The sequence below is a fragment of the Schistocerca gregaria genome, chromosome 3 (assembly GCF_023897955.1).
Source record: "Schistocerca gregaria isolate iqSchGreg1 chromosome 3, iqSchGreg1.2, whole genome shotgun sequence".
NCBI lineage: Eukaryota > Metazoa > Arthropoda > Insecta > Orthoptera > Acrididae > Schistocerca > Schistocerca gregaria.
In genome coordinates, this window is record NC_064922.1 from 432,221,160 (window position 1) to 432,244,959 (window position 23,800).

The 23,800-nt window shown below is 41.3% G+C and overlaps 1 protein-coding gene across 2 annotated transcripts in view; it reads right to left on the minus strand.

Moving 5' to 3' along the window:
• LOC126354441 (solute carrier family 22 member 7-like) overlaps positions 1-23,800 on the minus strand; it is a 199,177-nt gene that overhangs the window by 50,489 nt on the left and 124,888 nt on the right. For both annotated transcript variants that reach the window (XM_050004128.1, XM_050004127.1), the window contains 3 exons: positions 22,295-22,452; positions 21,528-21,696; positions 11,107-11,328 (listed from right to left, as the gene is read on the minus strand). In XM_050004128.1, the coding sequence (XP_049860085.1) occupies positions 11,107-11,328; positions 21,528-21,696; positions 22,295-22,452 (549 nt within the window). The remainder of the gene's footprint in view (positions 1-11,106; positions 11,329-21,527; positions 21,697-22,294; positions 22,453-23,800) is intronic.

Genomic DNA, 23,800 nt, shown 5'->3' on the forward strand with positions numbered 1-23,800 from the left:
CAGTCCATGTAATTTACATAACTTTATTCGTACCACGATACATACATACACTCTATCGGTAACGCCCCTGCAATCTGCTAACTCTAAGACAAAGAGGAAGCCCCGATACGGATGACTGCCCGAAGTCTGGCGGCCAGCGAACACTTCTATTCAGCGTGGCCAGCTAAACTATCTGCCGACGACCCACCCGTTTGGAGGCAGTGGAGATGGGAATGTGTGATGCAATATGTAAATTGAAAATAAAGAATACTATTTTGAATCGTATTAACTCGTCTTTTGTTTATTTTTCCTTCACATTGGGCCAAACATTGCATAACGTCGTTGTAATATTATTTCACCCTAAATTTTTGTCACGTATTATAAATATAGAATTTTTATAATTTATTGACATTTTTCGCGTGTACAAAAAGAGGTCACTACACTTCAATTTCACTGAAACAGATCAGAATGGCTGAAACGAAAAAAAGCTACTCAATGTAAAAAAAAAATGAATACATTACGTGATAACGAACAACTCCACATATAGGTTTGAAAAAGTATTGATTTTTGTTCAAAAATCATAAATTAAATAGTACGAGAGGATTTTGTTTAGCGAACTGGATTTACACACTGAATTATGCATGCCAGGACGAGTTACGAAATAAATTTTCAGTCCCCTGCGGTATTTTGCGACAGGCTTGAAATTTCACTGGTACGTCCCTTTAAGAGAGCGCAAAATTAACAAACATATCTAATCAGCACAGTTTGAATCTCCTACCGGTGAAAATGCAATTTTAGGTATGGATCTTCTTTTTAATGAATATGAATGCCAGTGTATGGCACTGAGGACCATTACTATAAGCTAAAACATGGAAGAAGGGGAAATACAGCTACAAAAATAACTATAACTTATTTTTGCAAATACTACAAATTACAAAAGCGTTTAGTGATAATAGTGTAAGAAATGTAACAGAGTAGCCGCTAGTACCAAAGCAGTCTGAGTTAATAAGGTGAAGCAATTACATGAGGAATAGGAAAATACAATCAAGATAAAATGTTACCATCAAAAACAACAACAAACAGTAAACCGATTATACCAAAGGTGATGCTGTAGATAGAGTATTTTCTTGCTATATATTTGCGAATCACAAATTTTATTTTGCTCTTCCTTTTCACCCCTTTTATGAAGATATTAATAAATACATTGGATTGATCATTATTTTGCTTTATTTGCAGTATAAATAACGAAAAATTTAAAATGAAAGAACTCCACCAATGCGCCCTACCAGAGAACTCGTTACCAACCTTGTGGCCAGCATGGAAGCACGTTGCAGAGGAGGCATTGCCATTTGTAGTGATAACACGTCATATTAAGAACCACGTCAGGCCTTTTGCATTGTCCAGAGGACCGTCACAAATAGTGGTGACTTCAGCTGCGTGTCACAGGCTGTTGTCTGCCTGTGCAGCCTTCACCCTGGCCTGACAAGATAAACAAATTCATGTTTGTGATATGAGGAGGAACACCACACACTGGGTATAAATACTGGAGAATATAGCCATAAATATTAACACAATCATCATGGGAAACCCTTCGTTTGTCCTGTGTGAAATCTTGCTGTTCTCAGTACTAGTGATTTAATGTTTGCGCATCTGTAAATGCGTATCTAGTGCAGTAAGTCGAGGGGTAAAGCCATAACGAGTAAAATCTATATCAAACTGATATCAAATTAATCACCTAAATTCATTAATTGATCAAGGAATAACCCCCTTCCTCCTGATGACATCATGGGTTTTCCCCAACCAGGATGTGGCCCCTCCCCATCGCCTTACATTATTTTTCTCTTAAGTGGTTTATAACAGCTGAGGGTTGACTTATGGCCCCCTTGGGATTATCAGTGCTCCTGAGAAACCCTCCCTCCACCTCCTACTCCTCCTACTCCTGCTCTTCCTCATTCTCTTCCTTCTCCTTCTCCTCCTCCCACCTCCTTTTGGACAAAGGAATGTCAATGCCAATGCCCTTTTGATATCGAATTAATTCTGCAAATCAATTAATTGATTAATTAATTACCTTACTGCCCCTAATGACGTCATCCTGTCTGACTTGTCATGAAAATCCTGTACAGAACTATGGAAAAGACCGTATTTCCTATAAGTATAGTCTCCAGAATGTGATTTTTCAAGTTTCAAGTATGAGTTCATCATGTAGAAATACATGTTTTCATTGACTTAATATTAACATGTTCTTCATCCGAGGATTAGAATGTTAAACTCATTTTTGGCTCATGCTGGAGTGCTAAGAGCATGCCCCACCTCTGTTACAGGATGCCTCGTCACTTTCGAACTCTCTTAAAGTAACCAAATGCCTCATCACCTTACTCTGGACCTAGTGCCAACAAATCCATCAGCTTGGACAATTTGTGGTGGATCCACTTCCAAACCCTATCCCAGCCATAATGCATAGTGGATCCACCTACAAGCTCTATCCCAGTCCCATCCCAAACCTACCCTATAGCATGCAATACTTTGCATGAAACCGACACACACTCACACTCTCACACACACATATAGGAAAATGGCGCTCTTGCGCTAGATGTTGACTACTGTACTACATTTACAAGCAATTTTAGAATACGTGGCCAGAAACATGAACAAAGGTGGTATAAAATTGGTAAAATTGCGAAAATTGACGGAAAATAGTATACATTGAGGGAAAATACTGCAAAATGTCAGAAGAATGAGGGGGATGAGGGAACACTTATATGTCTGCTTCGTACAGAAAAATTCTTGTAAATGGGAACGGTTGTGTGACAGCAAAGGAGTATGAGAAAAAGTCATGGAATCACTAGGGGCCAGTGAAACAATAATTTTTCTTGGGTCGCAATAACACGGCTGGAATAGGTTGTTTAACATGGATGACAATCAAATGTAGAGTAATAAGTTTATAGATGTCAGATCACAAGTCCAGGTGTGACCCCAGTGCTATCAGCAACCATGTTATAAATTTTTATAAAATTTTCGGGCATATCACTACGAAAAACTTTATGTCCTCATTCGCTAAGGAGCACAGTATTACCAGTTGAGGGTTGCAATATGCAACCACAGAATGGATCGCGTGTTTGACCCTGTATTAGACTGTTCAAGTAATCTTAAACTCTAACGAACAGTATTTACAATGTACTTCTCTCTACTCTATAGCAATCACAGCCATGCAGTGTCAGCTAACAAATAACTTACAGAATAATTGGTGCTTGGTTTTTAACAGTATTCTGCTCTATATCGTCTGAGGTAATAGGAATACACAGGAATACATGCTTTCCTAGAATAACGAACCATCCTTCTTTAAACTGACATGGATCTGTGCTGAAGCATGATAGACAGTAGATGGAGTAATCGAGAGGGGTTGTAACGAGATAGGATTTAATGGTAGCCTGATTATGGATTCTAGAGAGAGACAATGTTGTGGTGGGTCATTTATTGCCCATTTAACATTTTTCAGGTTGTTCTTTCGGACTGTTTCAATCCTGCGGTATAGCCCGAGTTCGACTTGTATACAACTGCGTGTTTTACTCGTGGTTTAGAGCACTATCTAGCTGCAGTTGTTAACACCAAACCTCTCCATACAACAGTCAGCAGAGGACTTCCAACACATGTGTTGTGAATCATATCTTCCAAACCTATGAAAAACCTGTTTCAGCACCCTACTCTAGACAAACGAAGATTTATGCTAAGTACTCCATTTCCCTGGCGTATCTTGGATATAAATGGAGTTTTCAGTTTTATGAAGGCAGTGATTCTAAGTCAGTGACACAGATTCGTGAGGTACTGCAAACCCTGTGTAAACATCTACTTGACAGATGTTGTGTGTGGAAGAGGCTGTGCTCTGTTCATGGAGTTAGTGCAGCTTGGCGTGTAATTTCGCATATCAAACACCGCAACTATGCGTTTGTCTATTTACTCATAAGAGTTCTTTGTTACATTCGTCGCTACGGTCGCAGGTTCGAATCCTGCCTCGGGCATGGATGTGTGTGATGTCCTTAGGTTAGTTAGGTTTAAGTAGTCCTAAGTTCTAGGGTACTGATGACCTAAGGTGTTAAGTCCCATAGTGCTCAGAGCCATTTGATTTTTTTGTTTCATGCATTCTCCGTTGTTGACGATCGCTTTACAGGATTGATGCAAGCATAGCATAATTTCTGAGGCATAATCGGACGCGAACAGTGTGTGCCATACACCTCCAGAAAGCTATATATAGTAAATGTATTACAAATAACCTATGCATTTTTACCTTTGGTGCAGAAGGTAGTAGTTCCATCATCTTGAAGTTTCTCACGATAGTGAATGGGATAGAAAACTTGCAACGTGAATGTAAGTCACGTGTTGGAAATATATTTTCTGCATTGGAGTATTAACAGCATTGCATTCCACACCACTAATGTATCTGAAACCAACTGCTTTAACATTATAGCATGTTTACATGCAGAACCGAGTAGCCTTAGGAATGTGTGTTTCTGTTCTACGATCGTTTCTTTATTCCCAGTACGCTTCTTGGTATGGAGTCCAAACACCACAACAACACTATAGAATTGATAGCACAAGTGATTTACATAAAATGTTTCAAACTCCTTCCATCTGGAGTTACATCATGCATACACCATACGTTTCTACTTCTTCTGAACAATAACCACAACACTTTCTAACGTGTCATGCTCGTAGCTACTATACACCAACAAGGAATGTTAACCTCCTCAGTGTGCGCACATCTAGAGAGATTGTGCGTAATTGGATGGGTGATATGAGTGACAATGGTACAGGACAAACTTCGTAGAACGCCAGTTCAACATTGGAATATGAATACCAGTCTATATTACCAGCGTCGGTCGGTTATACAAGACTGGAACACACTGTGTGGTCTTTTCGAAAGCAACATTTTGAAGTGCATTGAGTATTTGGAACTCAGCTCATTCTTTTCCGTCACGAGACGTTGGATGTAGCGAGTATAGGCCCTCATTCTTCTGGTCAGTTCCCAATTAAACCTGAGACAGTGTTTCAAGGAGGGCTGGTTCATTGTTCAGTTGTTGGGGTGGAAATCATCAAAGGTGCTGGTGACATCTTTCAATCTCCGACTTTATCCTGCGAATGAGAGAACACTTTGCGAGCCCCATCCACATAGAGAGAGATGTCAAATGGTAAAAAATCTTAAAGAATTTATTAAGTATTGCCGCTAAGGAATGTAGGTTTTGCACGTCTTCTCTGCTGAAGGCCATATTCTACACTAAGAAACAATATTTCCGTGTTGTGATGTAGGTAGTGCAACAGAGTTTGCAATATGTCCGCATGTATATAGCATTCGCAAAGTAATTGGAGAGAGGGGTGGGGGGCTTGCAATGATACAGAAACAGGTTACTGAAGAATATGGGCTTGCGACAAGGAATGAGAGAGGAGAAAGACTTATTGAGTTCTGTATCAAATTTCAGCCAGTAACAAGGAATATTCTTTCCAAGAATCACAACAGGAGGAGATATACTTGAAAAAGGCCAGATGATACGGAAAGATTTCATTCAGATTACATAATGGTGAGACAGAGATTCAGAAATCAGATACTGGGGTGTAAGGCGTGCCCAGAATCTAGTAGTGTTTAAGAGTAGGCTGAAGTTTAAGAGATTAGTCAGGAAAAATCAATATGCAAAGAAGTGGGATACAGAAGTACAAAGAAATGACGACATACGCTTGAAGTTCTCTAAGGCTATAGATATAACAATAAGGAATAGCTCAGTAGGGTGTACAGCTGAAGGGGAAAGGACATCTCTAACAACGACAATCACGGATGTTGGAAAGAAAAACATAGGCACAAAGAAGGTAACTGCGAAAAAACCATCGATAAGAGAAGAAATACTTCAGCTGATCGATGAAAGAAGGAAGTACAAAAATGCTGAGGATAATTGAGGAATACAGAAATACAGGTCACTGAGGAGTGAAATAAACAGGATGTGCAGGGAAACTAAGACGAAATGGCTGCATGAAAAATATGAAGAAATCGGAAAAGAAATGATTGTCGGAAGGACTGACTCAGAACATAGGAAAGTCAAAACAACCTTTGGTGAAATTAAAAGAAAGGGTGGTAACATGAAAAGAGCACCGGAAATTCAACTGTTAAATCCAGAGGAGAGGTGTACACTGAAGGCCTCAATGAGGGGGAAGATTTGTCTGACGTGATAGAAGAATAAACAGGAGTTGATGTAGAAGAGATAGGGGCTTCAGTATGAGATTTAGAGTTTAAAAGAGCTTTGGAGGACTTAAGGTCAAATAAGGCAGAAGGGATACATAACATTCCACCAGAATTTCTAAAATAATTGGGGGAAGTGACAAGGAAACGATTATTCACTTTGTTGTGTAGAATGTACGAGTCTGGCGAAATACAATCTGATTTTTGCCAAAAAGCTTACAAGAGCGAGCATTATCACACAATCAGCTTAACAGCTCATGCACCCAATTTGCTGACAAGAATAATATACAGAACACTGAACACTGAAAAAGAAATTTGAAGTTGTGTTAGATGACGAACAGTTTAGCTTTACGAAAGGTAATGGCAATGTGTTGCGGTTGTTAATGGAAGCAAGACTAAAGAAAAACCAAAATACATTTTATAGTATTTGTCGACCTGGTAAAAGTGTTCGACAATGTAAAGTGGTGCAAGATGATTCGAAATTCTGAGAAAAATGGTGGTAAGCTGTAGAAAGAGATAGGTAACAAACAATATGTACAAGAACCAAAAGTAAATAATAATATTGAACGATCGATAACGAAGTGCTTGGATTAAAAAGAGTGTAAGACAGCGATGTTCTCTTCCACCCCTACTCTTCAATCTGTACATCAAAGAAGCAATGATGGAAATAAAAGGAAGGTTCAGGAGTGGGATTAAAATTCAAGATGAAACGATATCACCTACACACTTCGCTGTTGACATTGGTATCGTGAGTGAAGAAGAAATTACATGATTAGCTGAATGGAATGAATTGCCTTCTTAGTAGAGAATATTAATTAAAAGTAAATCGAAGAAAGAGGAAATTAATGAGAAGTACCAAAAATGAGAACTGCGAGAAACGTATCTGGATTGATGGTCACGAAGTAGGTGAAGTTAACGAATTCTGGTATGCAGGCAGTAAAATAACCAGCGACCGACGGAGCAAGGAGGGCATCAGAAGCAGACTAGCACTGACAAAAAGGGCATTCCTAGCCAAAGGAAGTCTTCTAGTCTCAAACATAGACCTTAACTTGAGGGAGAAATTTCTGAGAATGTATGTTTGGTGCACAGCAATGTACGATAGTGAAACGTTGTCTGTGGGAAGACCGGTACAGAAGTGAGTCGATGCATTTGAGATGTGGTGCTACAGACAAATGTTGAAAATCAGTTGGACTGATAAGGTAAGGAAATGGGAGGTTCCGTGCAGAATTGGTGAGGAAAGTAATATGTGGAAAACACTGACAAGGAGATCTATTAAGGCATTAGTGAATGACTTCCATGGTAGTAGAGGGAGCTTTAGTGGGCAAAAACTGTAGAGGAAGACAGAGATGGGAATACACCCAGCAAATAATTGAGGTCATAGGTTGCAAATGCTACTCTAAGTTGAAGAGGTTGGCACAGGAGAGGAAGTCGTGGAGGGCCACATCAAACCAGTCGGAAGAGTGATAACTCAAAAAAAAAAAAAAAAAAAAAAAAAAAAAAAAAAAAAAAAAAAAAAACGTATCACACATTCGGAAATCTGCTTCATTATCCTGTTTTTGAGCCCCTGACTTCATTAATTATTTCACTTCTTTTGTGATTGAGAAAACTCTTTGACTGTTTTTATACACTACCCCATGACGTGTGTATGGCCATCCGGTCCACCGAGCGCTGCACTCAAGCGGGGTGCGCTCAACCGTTGTGAGGCAAACCGAGGAGCTACTTGATTGAGAAGTAGCAGCTCCAATTTCGTGAAATGACATACACGGCTGGGAGAGCGGTGTACCGACCACATGCTCCTCCATATCCACATCTAGTGATGCTTGTGGAATGGAGATGAGACGGTGCCTGGCCGGTACTGTTGGGCCTTCATGGCCTGTTTTGGGTGGCGTTTAGTTTAGTTCTATGACGTATACATCCCAGTACTTTTATATTTTACATTAATTGGCAAACTTGTCTGCGGGGCCAGGTATGTGTGGTTCCTCATAATATTCTGTTGTTAATTGTGCATTAATTTGTTGTTACATTGATGTTAATGATTAAAATATCACATTTTTGGTAATAATTCTGGTTGGTGTTCCCGCTTTTCTCTGCTCCAACTAGACCTGAAGATGATCTGCAGAGCAATATTTAAACCAGTAGACGGTAATAAAGGATATGATCCAGACGCTATTTGTTTATTTATTATAAAAGAAGTACATAGTTGTGCATCGCAGTCAGCTCCAGCCAAAACGTGACACAGTGCCATCATCCTTCTCAACACCGACCTGAACACACCTGCCTGACAACCTGCCTGATACAACCTCCGCCTTTGATTTAGGTAAGAGCAGTGAAACGACAGTAACATCCATTGGGAATCAAAGGACGTCGAACCACTGCCAAGCAATCAGTGGATGAGTATTCTCGAACTGAGGAGCCATTGAGGCCGAACCACTGTTCACATCTGAACTGCATGTGGCACTCACTCATCCTGCAGGTAAGAACAAGCAGTGCTCCAGAAATCGTCGATCGGCCAGCAATTCCTCAAATGCTGCCTATATTCGACCCAGCCGATTACAAAAAGGTAATAGCGAAGAGCAAGCAGCGCCGCAGAAACCGTCGATATGGCAACAGTTCCTCAAATGCAGCCTACATTCAACCCGGCCGATCACGAAAAGGTGAAACGACAGTAACATGCAATGGGAACCAATGGACGTCGAAGTCCTGAGCTACTACCATCTCCCAGCACTGCCTACCAATCAGTCGCTGAGTATTCTCGAACTGAGGTGCCATGGTGGCCGAACCGCTTTTCACACCTGAACTGCGTTTGGCACGCACTCCCCCTGCAGGTAATAACAGGCAGCGCCCCAGAAACCATCAATTGGCCAGCAGCTCGTCAAATGCCGCCTATATTCGACCCAGCGGATCACGAAAAAGAAATACCGAAGAACAATCAGTGACCCAGAAACCGTCGATCGTCCAGTAGTTACTCAAATGCCGCGTATATTCTACCCAGCCGATCACGAGAAGGAAATACCGTGGGAGGCTTTTGTATAGTCAGCTGCACTTCTCTCTTCCTTTCAAGATGAAATCACCAGACGTTGGACCCTTTATGGCCCTAAGTGACTCTTGAAGAGATCTAGATCATAACATAAACAATTCAAAAAATTACGGAAACATCTAGAGCATTTATGTAATCTATAGACTCTCTAGACGTTAGCAGGAAGCCTTGTGGTCTAGTATGCTATGGTATTGTGGTACAATACTTCTGTGATGCGTCTGACTGTCTGTGAGCTCCATATCAAAAGAGTTAGTAAAGTAAACAGGCTTTTTTTAACAGTGGTAGCTGGTTAAATGCCTTTTAAAGTCATGAGAGCTACCCTGTTGGCTGCTTGTCATGGTTAGTCTACAATGCATCAATGACGCAACTATATAATCATCTCTTCACAATATACACTCGCCAACCAGAACATTATCACAATCTACCTAATAGCCAGTTTATCCACCTTTGGTACGGATAACAGCAGCGACACTGTGTGGCATGAAAGCACTGAGGCCTTGGCAGGTCGCTGGAGGAAGTTGGCGCCATGTCTGCACGCACAGATCACCTAATTCCCCTAAATTCCAGGGAGAGGAATGATCAGCGCTGACGCCACATTCAGTCTCATCCCAGATGTGTTCAAATGGGTTCATATCTGGCCAGTTGGGGAGCCAGCAAGTCAATTGAAAGTCACCATTTTGTTTCTTGAACCACTCCAATAACACTCAAGGCCTTCTGACATGGCGCATTATCTTCTTGAAAAATGATCTTCATGAGGTGGGATATGTGGTCTCCAATTAGTGTATGATACTCCTTGGCCGTCACGATGCTTTGCACGAGCTCAACTGGATCCATGGATTCCTTCATGAATGTTTTACAGCTTAATGGAACACCCCGCCAGCTTGTCTCTGACCTGCAGTATAGGTGTCCAGGAGTTGTTCCCCTGTAAGACGAAGGATGGGTCCCTTCCAAAGGTATAGTGAAAGAGGTATCTTGACCCATCACACCATACATTGATCTGCCACTGTGCCAACGTCCAATGCTGATGGTCGAGTGCCCATGTCAGTCGTAATTGCCGATATTGTGGTGTTAACATTGGTACATGCATGGGTCGTTGGCTGCGGAGGCCCATCGTTAGGAGTGTTCAGTGCACTGTGTTTTCAGACACACTTATAATCTGCCCAGCATTTAAGTCTGACTGCAGTTCCGCCACAGTTCGCTGCCTGTTCAGTTTTACCAGTCTGCCCAGCCTGCGACGTCCAACATCTACAATGAGAGATGTCTGCTCTAGGCCACGACGTCTGGATGTGGCCCCACCTTCGTTTGGCCACGTGTTGAAGACACTCACCACAGCACTCATCGGACAAGTTGTTCAGTTTGCGAAATGCTCGTTTCGAGCCTCTGGACCACCACAATCAGCCCCTGGTCAAACTCAGATACATTGAATGGCTTCCCCATTCTACACACAGACAGCATTGTCACTGATACTACATGCATTGTATGTCGGTAATCATAATGTACTGGCCGATCAGTGAATTTTTACATTCTGTATAAATTCCACTAAAAATGTATACATGAGTAGCTAATACGTTTATAAGCAGAAAAACCACAAATTTTTAGCTTCAAAATAAGAGTAATTTTAAAAACCCTTTCACAGTGGAGTTGTGCAATGCAATTGATGAAGTACGTATCCAAGTCAGATGTTACCACTACGATGATTCATCGGTTTCAGTCATCAGCAAGCAACCGTCATGTATTCCAGGTTTTTATTTTAAACAATGCTTTCACTTGGATCTAATGAACTAAAAGTATATATTCACCATCCACAGCCAAAGATTGACATTTTCGTTCGAGTTTAAAAAATTATATGAAAAAAATTTGATTCACAAACCTGCTAATAAGTAATAAAACTGTATTTTTAAAGAGATTCCTGTTGGTAACGATGCTTCTGATACCCATGTTTGGAGTTCTCTGTTCAGACAGGTAATTAAGCTTCAACAACGTGTCACAAGGTAGGGGCTTTCCATTTGTTGCTGCTACCCTCTCCAGAACCTTCAGAGCCTCTTCTGGTCGTCCTTTACTGAGTAGCCATCTCGGAGATTCTGGTAAATATCTACGGAAAGAAAGGAGAACACATCAGGCTGCAAAACTCACCATTTCATTATAGTTGCAACAGCACTCACCTGTACCCTTACGAGTACTGTAATCTCCAACTGTGCATCAGTGATATATAAGAGGGCAATACTGTTTGAATAAACCTCCTAAGATAGTTATGAACTTTAACAACTTGAGTCAGTCATTCAGTTTTTATCTCAGATCTTTAAATTAGAAAAAAATGTAAGGGGAAATAAATATGCTGGTATCATTATCGATACTTATGTGCAGTAGGAGTAGAGCGGTGGGCAAGATGTTAAAAAAATTGTGCCACTAACAGTGAAAGCCAAGACGTTGAACTAGAGGAATAATGTGCTAATTAGCAGAGATCGTTAAAAGAGAATGCAGTTGCTTGACATTAGCAACTGGTTCAAGACATATCTCGGAGGGGAAACTGGAATGAGAGGGGAGAATAAAAGAGAAACAGTAGCGGAAGAGGTAAAGTAAAGAAAGATGGAAAAGTAAATAAGCAGCAAAAATACACTGCTGTTTGTGAAAAGTGCATCACCAAGAAGGAATTAACCGAATAGCGCCACACTTGGTGGAACCAGCGACGAGCGTGCAAGCACTAGTGATACGTTCTGCAGCGAGATGGGACACACGTAGGCCGAGCAGAGAGCCCTCTCGTGTCGGTCCGACAGGGTCTGTGTTACGCCTAGTGTAGTCGGTGCACAGCTGTCACAGAAGGTGGAAACAATACAGTGAGTGTCAGTATGCCTCGTCGACGTCAAAGGGAGCCATATCGGCGTGTGAGCGAGTTCGAACGGGGCAGAATGATCGGTCTCCGGGAAACGAGGCTGTCATACCGTGACATTTCGGCTCGCACAAGGCATGCTGGTACGGCAGTGATGCGTGTGTGGAAGCAGTGGATAGAGAAAGGTCTTACGCCGTGACGAGAGGGAACCTGACCACGGAACATGACCACAGCACGGGATGACAGTCAACTTGCCCACATGGCCATTACGGACCGTACAGCGTCCTCCACAGTGTTGTTTCCTCGCTGGAGCAGTGCAACAGGTGTGCACTTGTCTGCTGGAGGTCGGGCTGGTTTCACGCATGCCATTACCTCGGCTTCCATTGTCCAGAAACCACAAGCTCCTCCGACTGCAATGGGTACGTGAAAACCGTCACTAGGGTGCTGGGTGGCGACTTGTAATATTTACCGATGAGTCACGCTTCTAAGTGTTCTACAGTGATGGCCGCATACGTGTCCCGAGGTACCGTGGTGAGCGCAACCTGGAGCTGCAAAGCAGACAAACACCAGGTTTGATGTTTTGGGGCACCATTGGTTACAACAACCGATCTCGCCTCGTAACTATTGCGGGCACTTTGAACAGCAACCTAATGGAGGTTGTGGAGTCTGAGGTACTCCCCCTGCTTCATGCATCTCCACTGACCATATTTCAACAGGACAATTTCTGGCCACATGTTGCGAGAAATGTACAAGGCTTCAATGAAGAACGACTGGTGCCATTGCTTCCCTGGCCTGCACGTTCGCCAGACATGTCACCCATCGAACATATTTGGGGATATGGTTGGTCAGCACCTGGTGCTTCACGGTCTTCCAATAACTGGTGTAACAGATTTGTTAGCACAGATACAAACTGCGTGGAGGGAGATCCCTCAGAAACCTATTCAGAACCCCATTGATTCAATGCCATGGCATACAGCAGCACTAATTGCAGTGCATAGTGGCTACACGACATACTGAATAGTAGGGCTCAAAGGACATGTACAGATTTGAAAATGTTATCATTTGTTACTTGTCATGTACCTAACTGGTGGTATTAAATTAACTGAATTCATGCATTTCCTTCTTGGTGTTGCAAGTTCCACAAACGGTAGTGTATAAATGGTCGTAGAGCAGAAACGAGAGGAGCTCCAGTACATTAGTTTAGAGTGACTGAGTGAGACACATGAAATAAGGACAATGCAAACAATATACTAAAAACTTGCTGAACATCTAAGATGATTAATTTCACAGTTTTGAGCTGTGAAGCGCCTTTTTTATAGCAAGCAGACACATGGCTGTTCGATGCAGGAGTCATGAAGGCCAAAAAAAATATGATAACAATACAGAACAAATTACAGACTCGCTAATGTGAAGTAAAAAAAAAAACAGTACAAAATTTTCAGCGCTTTCATGGCCACTTGTTGAGAAACCGCCTATTGGTTTCAGTTTTCGGGTTCTTCGGCCGACGATCAGCTAATGATTTTACTGACGTTTCGCCAGCACGAGTGGCTGGCATTGTCAAAACTTCACTCTCCATTGACGGTGGTGAACTGGAGCCGAGCTCGAGGCCGCAGACTATTTGCACCATCCAGGCCGCCATGCGCTGTTGCCATTTTTTGGGGTGCACTCAGTCTCGTGATGTCAATTGAGGAGCTACTCGACCGAATAGTAGCGGCTCCGGTGAAAGAAAACCAACCTAACGACCGGGAGAGTGGTGTGCTGACCACACACCCCTCCTATCTGCATACTCATCTGAGGATGACACGGTGGTCGGATGGTCCCGGTGGGTCACTTGTGGCCTGAAGACGGAGTACTATATACTATAGTATTTCATATGGTGGATGCTGAGTTTTGTGTGCAAACTCCATCAGCTTGGTACAGATTCCTTCATAGAATCTGTATATAGATAGCTGCCACATTAATGGGTCCCCTAAAATATCCTGGCGTACATAAAGTTTTTAAAAGTATGCTCTTGCAGATGGGGGCACACACGTTCAGTATAGAGTGTAACTCTTTGTGGGAAGTTCCCAGTGGCAACTGTTATGGTCGGATAAGTCACTAAAGGAGCTTGAGCAGTTCCATTGAACACTGTAGCAAATTGCGTTAAAATGTGACATAAATGAACCCACTCATCCATGGATAGTATTTCTTATGTATCGCTAAAACAAGGATTTTCAAAATCCAGCACTCCATAGATCCAACATCATTCCCATAGTTACACATTTTCTGCCGCTGTTGTTTTAAGTTAATGTTGTATTAAACAAACACTACTTTCGTATCATATGGTTATGGCTCACCTGCATAGAGAAAAGAAAATGAGCTACATACATATAGTTTTACCACCATTTTCTGCCATAGTCATCATCATCACCACTATTTACAAGAAGGCTGCATTGGTCCTACACGTTTCAACATGTTCGCCCTTTAAATATACTTCAGTGACTGGGAGATACATTTTTCAGCATGTGCACATAAATATCACGTGTCACAGTGTATGCAACTTTAAAAAGAAAAATATATATATATAATCTTTGCTTACAATTATATAAGAAAGAATTTGCTGGGTTGTATACTCAGTTCATTGTTATCACTCATGCTTTCAGTCTTTAAAAAATAATAAAGTTATGATACTTGATTCTAAACCTGATACATGCTGATCAACAGTGTCAGTTGTTAATTTAAGTGAGGGCACTGAAAGTATACTGCAAATTCTGAACACCAGCCCATCAACCCATACTTTGAACATATCTAATAACTCACTACTAAGCCCTCACATCCTGATGTTTCTGGAACTAATCATCCCTGAATATATCTAGATTCTGCAGCTGGCTATGGACTCCAAATGAAGGAAGAGGAAGCACATTTCCTATTCAAGTGCTTAATTAAAAATTATTGTGTAAGGTACTTCTTGACCTTAATAGTAACCTTATAGAAAGGCTATAATGTTTGAATGCATTGAAATATTATGTGTTTTCAGTACCTCTGATACCTTTGCTATACGATATTTGATACTCCTTTCGATTGCTGTATCAAGTGTTAGAGTGATGTGCTTACTTATGAATGTGAACCTTGTTATAAACTTTATGATATGGACAAAGCCAGATAAAATAAGTTTTTCATATATCGGTTTTTCCTTTAAAAATGTGCAGCCACAGTAGCTCAATCAGTTTGGTGATGACGCTATTATTTTCATAGTAACCTCCTCAGATACCTTACTCAGTGAGCTATGATAGATGCACTTCTTCATAAACTTTAAAACTCGTACTTGAATGAGAGAATGGTGAAATTAATAAAAACTATGCTTGATTATTATACTATCGTACGTCAAAAAGCATACATTGGGTGCAGTATACCACCTTTCAGATAGTTCTTTTTCACTTCATCAACAGCTGTACAGTATTCTCCAAATAACTGTTCTTATACTCCAAAAATGCAGCCTTTTTGTAGTTAAGATATATAGAAGCAAGAGAGGACTTTGGTATTCTATCTCTAAATTCAGAATACATGGAGTTAATACTTATGGGGGTAATAGTTTACGACTTTGACACTGCACACACTTATAAACTCATACACTGCTTTATGTTGTTCACATGAACGCTATGGTCATGTCATCATTGAATACAATTTTAATAATTGGCTGCCATTGACTAAGTCTGGCTAATAAACCCAATAATGCATTTCCTACGTCACTTACGTTCACAACACTTTAATGGCACAGATGAGTGGAGGAGTCTCCAGATGCTACGTTGAGTGCTGTATCTCCATACATCACTATGATAGCCTCAAACCAAAGCAGTAAATGACTTGAGGAGAATGAGATGGGTCGTACTCTGTGGTCATATGGCTAACAATGTGTGGTGTTGCACAACACAGCTCATTCTAACCCATCAGGCTAATTTTACTTTAATACCATGTTTGACATTCTTAATTTCCATTTCTACGTGACAGACACGTGCTTTTATGCCTACATTTACTGGCTTTGATCTTCAGGCCATTGAATTATATGTTGTGCCAACAGCATTACACTAGAGCCCCTTAACTATGGCTTTGTGAATGGTTATGTGTCCTGATCAAATATATCTGGTAGCTCGTGTGTGCACTACTGCAGATTAACGATTGGTCGCAGTGCAGCCAATAGATGCTCGAAGAGATGTGTATCTAGCTTCAACATGGCAGTAATGCTGCATGGTGTGTCTGTTGTCTCTTGAAAAGAACACACACGCACATACGGACCCAACACATGAAAGCTATGACAGGATATGGTTAGTAAAAATACTTACATTCAAATGTGACAGCATTCTTCTTCTTACTCTTGTAGGATGTGGTAACTGATCTCTTCTGACACTTCATGATCCTTAGATCATGATGAACAGAACAGAAGTGACAGGCGGATAGCAGGTTTTCGCTCAGTCGGTGAATGGTGGGGGTAAGCAACTGCAGCACCACAATATATCTGATGTCATAGTTTGCATTAAAGTCAGCATTTATGTTATGTGTTTCCCATCTCGCGTGTCACAGTCTGCCATGGTGCTCCATTTCTCTGATATCATAATGTAACGCTATAGTCCGACACCTTTAAAGCCATCTTGTTATGCCATAGTCCGTTATCTTGGCAGCTATCCTGTGACATCATTGCACAGTTGCCTGAAAAGGGGGTGGGGAGTGGGGCATGACAGGAATTGAAGCCAATTAAAAAGCCATTAATTGAAGTGGCACAGGGTGAACTTAACCTTGCTACTCTAGAATTGTTCAGTCTTATCAAGATTTGCGAAATGATCTGTAGTGTCTGAAAAAAATCGTAACTTGACATAGAGACGAGTACAGTATTGAATTAAAATGTGAGGATGACACATGGAAGACTTCCTTTAAGTTATGAGTGTACAGTAAATTGTAACGTATCGTGCTGAAGCAGACAACTCGTATGTTGACCCACGTTTGCTGGCACGTTTTTGCTACTGTTATCGCATATTTTAACCCAAGACACTCTTAGCTGTTAATTATGATATACGAGGTAGGATTAGTTACATCGATTGCTGTTTCTGGTTCGGGTGTTGAGACTTCAGCTCCAGACTCAGCCACAACTTTCTTTCTGCAGGGGAACTTTCATAAGGAAGTTTCTGTGTTAGAATCAATTATTGTAGTCTGTGGTGATGAAACTGTTTTATGTTGTTTTTCATTGGCGTTACCGAAAAAAAATGTTCAAATGAAAGTTGAGGGAAACGGATGCATCGAGCAGGCCATAAGTTCCTCAAAACTCCATGCCGACAGCCCTGTCACGCACATTATTCTCCTCTCCAATATCTCTATAACTACAGTTGAACATGAATGTGTTCAGAACGCATGTTGAGCACTGTTACCACATGGTCATCGCCACTGCTTTTGTTTACAGGAGGCATATTTTAAACCTACGGACGCCCTGTGGGTAGGGGATAGATACTTCAAAGCAAAAAAAAAAAAAAAAAAATCGTTGACGAGAGAACTCAAGGATCTTGCATAAGAGCTAGTCAGATTTTGCTATAAAAGCACAGTCCATGTAATCTTGGACTGTGTAACGTTTGTCTGTCGTGGATGGAGGGTTTCTTCCTACCTTATTTCCTACCTCCCACACTTGGTCTATTCCTAGGAGATGTTAATTCACAATGTTTTTTGGGGCTCTATGACAAACTCTCCCCGGTTCAAGATGTTGAGAAGCATTTCCCAAGACGCCAACTCCAGAACGCCGAGAATAATGCCTTCATTGCCCTTGAATCAGTCTTCTCGCTTTCTTTGAAGTACATCATCTACTCTGTCTGCACAATATTCTTTTGCACCTCTAGTACCTCTTAATCCATCCCGCCAGGTGCTAGGGAATAGTCACAGGCTAACTAGTCACTCGTTTCTTTCCTCAGTGTTGATCTATCCCACCAGACCCTAGAGAATGTTCATAGGCTAACCAGTCACTGGTTTGTTTCCTCAACGTCCACTATAGTGTCCAGCACCATTAAGCAAATATTACTAAAACATTAACATAGCGAAGACTAACTTTCTTCTGCAAGGTTACATGGAAACCTCTCTTAGTATCTGTCTGAAACAAAGCTAACAAAGGATGAAACCTGCTCACCACCGTGACACATAAATTGCAGATTTTTATTATTTTTAAGAAATTCTCCCTCAGTTTTTATCAGTCTCTGTTGATCCTTGACATGAAATCTATTCATCTCAATTTCTTACATCCATCTAACCTCTTCCACAGGCAACCTTTATCAGCTACCTAAGCTCACCATTCACTACACATTTCAATAGTACCTCTAGGAATCCAGCGCATTCCGCAAACTAGAACTTAGAACTCCCACTATCACTCGTCTTCTCATTGATACTGGGGCTATGCCACACCTCTAACAGTAAATACCGCTTTCACTTTCATACATTACACATTCATCCCAAAGGCCCTTTCTTCTTCATCGATAAATCCATTCTGAAATTTATCGTTACTGTAAAGCACAGTACATTCCATCTCTGTCCGTTCTACAAATAAAGACTCTGTTGAAAGCTCCATCACAACGTTTCCACATAACTCACACCAAGCTGTTAATACCTCCACTGCCACATAACATTCCATCCATTGCCGTCATCGACCCATTTAACGACTTTCATTAGGAACAGTTCAACACACGTATACTGGGTGGTTCATTGATCGTGACCGAGCCCAATATCTCACGAAATAAGCGTCAAATGAAAAAACTACAAAAAACGAAACTTGTCTAGCTTGAAGGGGGAAGTCAGATGGCGCTATGGTTAGCCCGCTAGATGGCGCTGCCCTAGGTCAAACGGATATCAACTGCGTTTTTTAAAAGAGGAACCCAACTTTTTATTACATATTCATGTAGTAAGTAAAGAAATGTGAATGATTTAGTAGGACCACTTCTTTCGCTTTGTGATAGATGGCGCTGTAATAGTCACAAACATATGGCTCACAATTTTAGACGAACAGTTGTTAACAGTCAGGTTTTTTAAAGTTAAAATACAGAACGGAAGTACTTTTGAACATTTTATTTTGGTTGTTCCAATGTGATACATGTACTTTTGTGAACTTATCATTTCTGAGAACGCATGCTGTTACAGCGTGATTACATGTAAATACCACATTAATGCAATACATGGTCAATATCATGTCCGTCAACTTCAATGCATTTGGCAATACGTGCAGCGACATTCCTCTCAACAGCGAGTAGTTCGCCTTCCGTAATGTTCGCACATGCATTGACAATACATGCTGATGCATGTTGTCGGCGGATCACGACAGCAAATATCCTTCAAATTTCCCCACAGAAAGAAATCCGGGGACGTCAGATCCGGTGAACGTGCGGGCCATGATATGGTGCTTCGACGACCTATCCACCTGTCATGAAATATGCTATTCAATACCGCTTCAACCGCACTCGAGCTGCATACATTGCACCATTTAGATTTCCATCAATAAAATGGGGCCCAATTATTCTTCCTCCCATAATGCTGCACCATAAATTAACCTGCCAAGCTCGCTGAGGTTCCACCGTTGCCCAACAGTGCATATTATGCCGTTTTACGTTACCGCTGTTGGTGAATGACGCATCGTCATGTAATGGTACTTGAATTGCGTACCCATTACGGCACCTCACCTCAACTTCTCGATACCAGCAATATTCTACTGTGTTTCTGTAAAATAGTTAACATATTTCTGTGACAACATTCAGATTTGTTTTCATTAATGTAGAGGTACTTTGATACATCGATATGTTTATATTGCAATGACATTATTCTTATGTGTATTCTTTCTTTTGTCTCTATGATCTTTGACCTACTTGTAACTCTGATTTTTGGGCGCGTAAGCGGTTATTAGAAAGTCAAGTCTTGGTCGTCATATTGAAAAGACACGAATTGCAGTCAGTTTATGAAATGTGAACTTTAACAGTGCGGAAGATATTTTCAAGTATGTTTTATATTGTGAAGTGATGTGGTAACAAAAGTAATAAAAAAGAAGTGTAACTTAAATTCGGAGTGCTGATTACTTTTTTTTTCAGCGCCATTGTCCTAACTTGCTAAAATTTAATCTTCAAGAATGGTTTATGAAACACATCTATAAAACTATTGAATATCGCAGAATAACACCTAGGCCTCTTTGCATCCGAGCTTGGAATCATCACCACCTAGATTTTCGACGATTCAGCAAGGAGTTCACGACGAGACCAGCGTGGGAAACAAGAAAATATGAGTGCCTAGTTCATTCATTACTTCTAGAAGTGACTTTATTAACTGTGATCTAATGATACCTGCCACATAATATAACTTTGTTGTTGCCGAAAATGTAATATTTAGCAGCGTGAGCAACAGTACAATCATAATTAATTTTTGACCTTTGTTGTGGTAGGGTTGTTAGAGTCGCTAAATGGAACGTGTGCAAAAAATCTGTCACCGTCCCGTAATTTCTCTTGTGCCCAGTGGTAGAACTGTACACGACGTTCAAAGTCGTCGCCATGCAATTTCTGTGCACAGAAATATGGTACGGGTGCAATCGATGTTGATGTAGCATTCTCAAAACCGACATTTGTAGATTCCCGATTCTCGAGCAGTTCGTCTGCTACTGATGTGCGGATTGGCCGCGACAGTAGCTAAAACACCTACTTGGGCATCATCATTTGTTGCAGGTCGTGGTTGACGTTTCACATGTGGCTGAACACTTTCTGTTTCCTTAAATAACGTAACTATCCGGCGAACGGTCCGGACACTTGGATGATGTCGTCCAGCAAACAGAGCAGCATACATAGCACACGCCCGTTGGGCATTTTGATCACAATAGCCATACATCAACACGATATCGACTCTTTCCGCAATTGGTAAACGGCCCATTTTAACACGAGTTATGTATCACGAAGCAAATACCGTCCGCACTGGTGGAATGTTACGTGATACCACGCATTTATACGTTTGTGACTATTACAGCGCCATCTATCACAAAGCGAAAAAAGTGGTCCAACTAAAACATTCATTTTTCTTTACGTACTAAACGAATATGTAATAAAAAATAGGGGTTTCTATTTAAAAAAAAAAACGCAGTTGATATCCGTTTGACCTATGGCAACTTCATCTAGTGGGCCAACCATAGTGCCATATGGTTCCTCCCTTCAAGCTAGACGAGTTTCGTTCTTTGTAGTTTTTTCGTTTGATGCGTATTTCGTGACATATTTGGCCCGTTCACTATCAATGGACCACCCTGTATAGGTAACTGATTATAAAGAGCTCATGAATCTCTATCACTACGTTATATCTTTTTTAATATTCTGAATGGAGGTAATACTTGCGAAACGTCTAGATGATAAAAAATTAGGATGGAGAGCTACGATACAACTGATCACAACGTGTTGAGCAATTAAGGAGAACACAAAGGTAATAGTTACAAAAGAACTTACCCATGAAGCAACAACGGAATGAAGCAGGGGACAGATGAAAGCAGTAGAAAGTGAACCCAGTTTCGTAACAACATTGCTGCTAGTGCTATAGAAATCGGTCCCAAACAGTAAAACACAAATACCAGAAAGTTGACGAGCGAGCGATGTTTGATGCCAGTCAATTCGATACCTGAAACAGATACACCGATAATGGGATGAAATTCCTGTCGCCTAGAGTCCTGCTGCTGCAACCGAAATCACATACGTCAGACTTAAAGAACGAGTAATATAAATGCATACTTTGACGGTAATTATGGAAGAACTAAGTTTTTTCACATTCTTTACGAGGATGAAAGGTAGCGCGCAGTTAAAAAATGTTCGCTTCAGACATTTTAAGCACATAAGCATGAAACTATAGAGGTAACGTGTGGGTACGAAAGGTATTTTACAAAATAATTGTAACACAACGCAAACGTTTACAAAATAGACACGGTAGTATTACTAAAAATGCATTGTAAAACAGACATTGTTTCACGCGTTTCGTAAGATAAAAAAAGTTAAGATTCTACAGAAACTTTCTTGTCTGCTTCTACGAAGTCAACGAGACGGAATAAATATATACATGAATGTGTCATTAAATATAAACGAAACCCTGAGCTGTAAATGTTTTGGAGAACAATATATTGTGTGCTGTTCGGTTTTAATCTGTTCACTGTTTTCTATTTTTGACTGAAAAGTGGTGTGCAGCTATATTTATGCCTTAGTGTTTCAAAGTGAGAGAAACTCACCAATGGCTGTAGCAGACTCCGTGCAAGGCAAGGCTGGACCCTCTGCTATAGCTGCGAGAGCGACGTAGAGCGGGAAGACGGGCGCCGAAATTGTCAGCAGTGACCGGGACACCGCCATCATGCTTACGCTCGTGAGAAACTCTATCCTCCGGCCAAATCTGAAAAGCATAAACAGTTTCGGTATAGTTACAAGCGAAACGAAAAGTACCTCAGTGCATGCCATTAAGAAAACATAAACAAATTTTGCTCTAGAATCTATACCTGAAATAACACAACTTTGATGTTCCATTGAGAAATGAGATCTATAGTTCCAAATGTATCCAGTTTCCATTTGTAGTAAATGGTCACTATTTTCCTTAATAACCTCTGAAAGTTATTGAGCAGACATCAGACCGAAACTTCCTAGTTACATCTACATTTACGTGCACATAGGCCTGCATACTTCGAAAACAACCATACGGTGCGTGGCAGAGGACACTGTGTACTCTTTCTCGTTCCACACGCAAACGGAGGAAGGCAAAAACGACTGTCGATTTGCCTCCATGCGAACACTTTCTTGTCTTGTCTTGCTTTCACGGTCTTTACGCGAGATGTACATTGCTGGCAACAGAATCGTTCTGCAGCCAGCTGTAATGGTCAGTTCTCTAAATGTTCTGTCTAGTGTTTCCCTGAATAGATTTCCGTGTGAATTCACAGAGTATTTCCGTAACACTTTGTTTTGTCCCAAAATAATATTCAGAAATTCGTCCAAGTTCTGACTTAGCTGCTCCCAGGACTGAACCGCCTGTGCCAATGACAAGTAGACTGCCAGATAGGGGGAAATGCTGAGCGTCATGCGGCAAACACGGGAGCTATAGTAACACGGGGGAGAACAACCGAGCACCCAAGTCTGTAAGCGAAGCATAATATCATGCAAGCCGAGAGATACCGTCTTACTAGCAACAAAAGAGAGTTTCTTAATTAAGGCTAGGTACAAAGCAACACTGTACGTGTCGAGCCAGCAGAAAAGTGCTTCTGAAAAGTTAAGTTGCGAATGTCTGAAGTCATTGGAAGAGCTGACACAAAGCGAAAACCAGAACATTTGATGTCATAGCCATCCCAATCGTTGCAGGCCGCACGGGAAGCGCCAACATAAATACTCCACCCTTCTTAACAACTACCTGGTTACTGAGTGCTGATTGCCGGCGACTGCCCAGTGCGTAGTCTCAGCCGTTGTGTCAGTTGCAGCTGTCCAGTGAGAGGGGAGGCTAACGAGGTCCACTACTGGCATGCCTGGTGTTTGGATCGTCTATAAAACCATGAGGCCGGCTGAAAGGATGCTCTGCTCCCATTTGCACTGCCAACTTCTGAGGCACCACTGTTGGGGTGCAGAGGCGGCCATCATCCTGCAGGCCTGTTGGAGGCCTCACCTGCTTCACCTGGACACTGTCCATCATTCAGTTTCAAGAGGGGAGCACTCCTGTTGCACATCCTGTTACTTAGGCTGATGGCTCCTTTTTCCTAAAT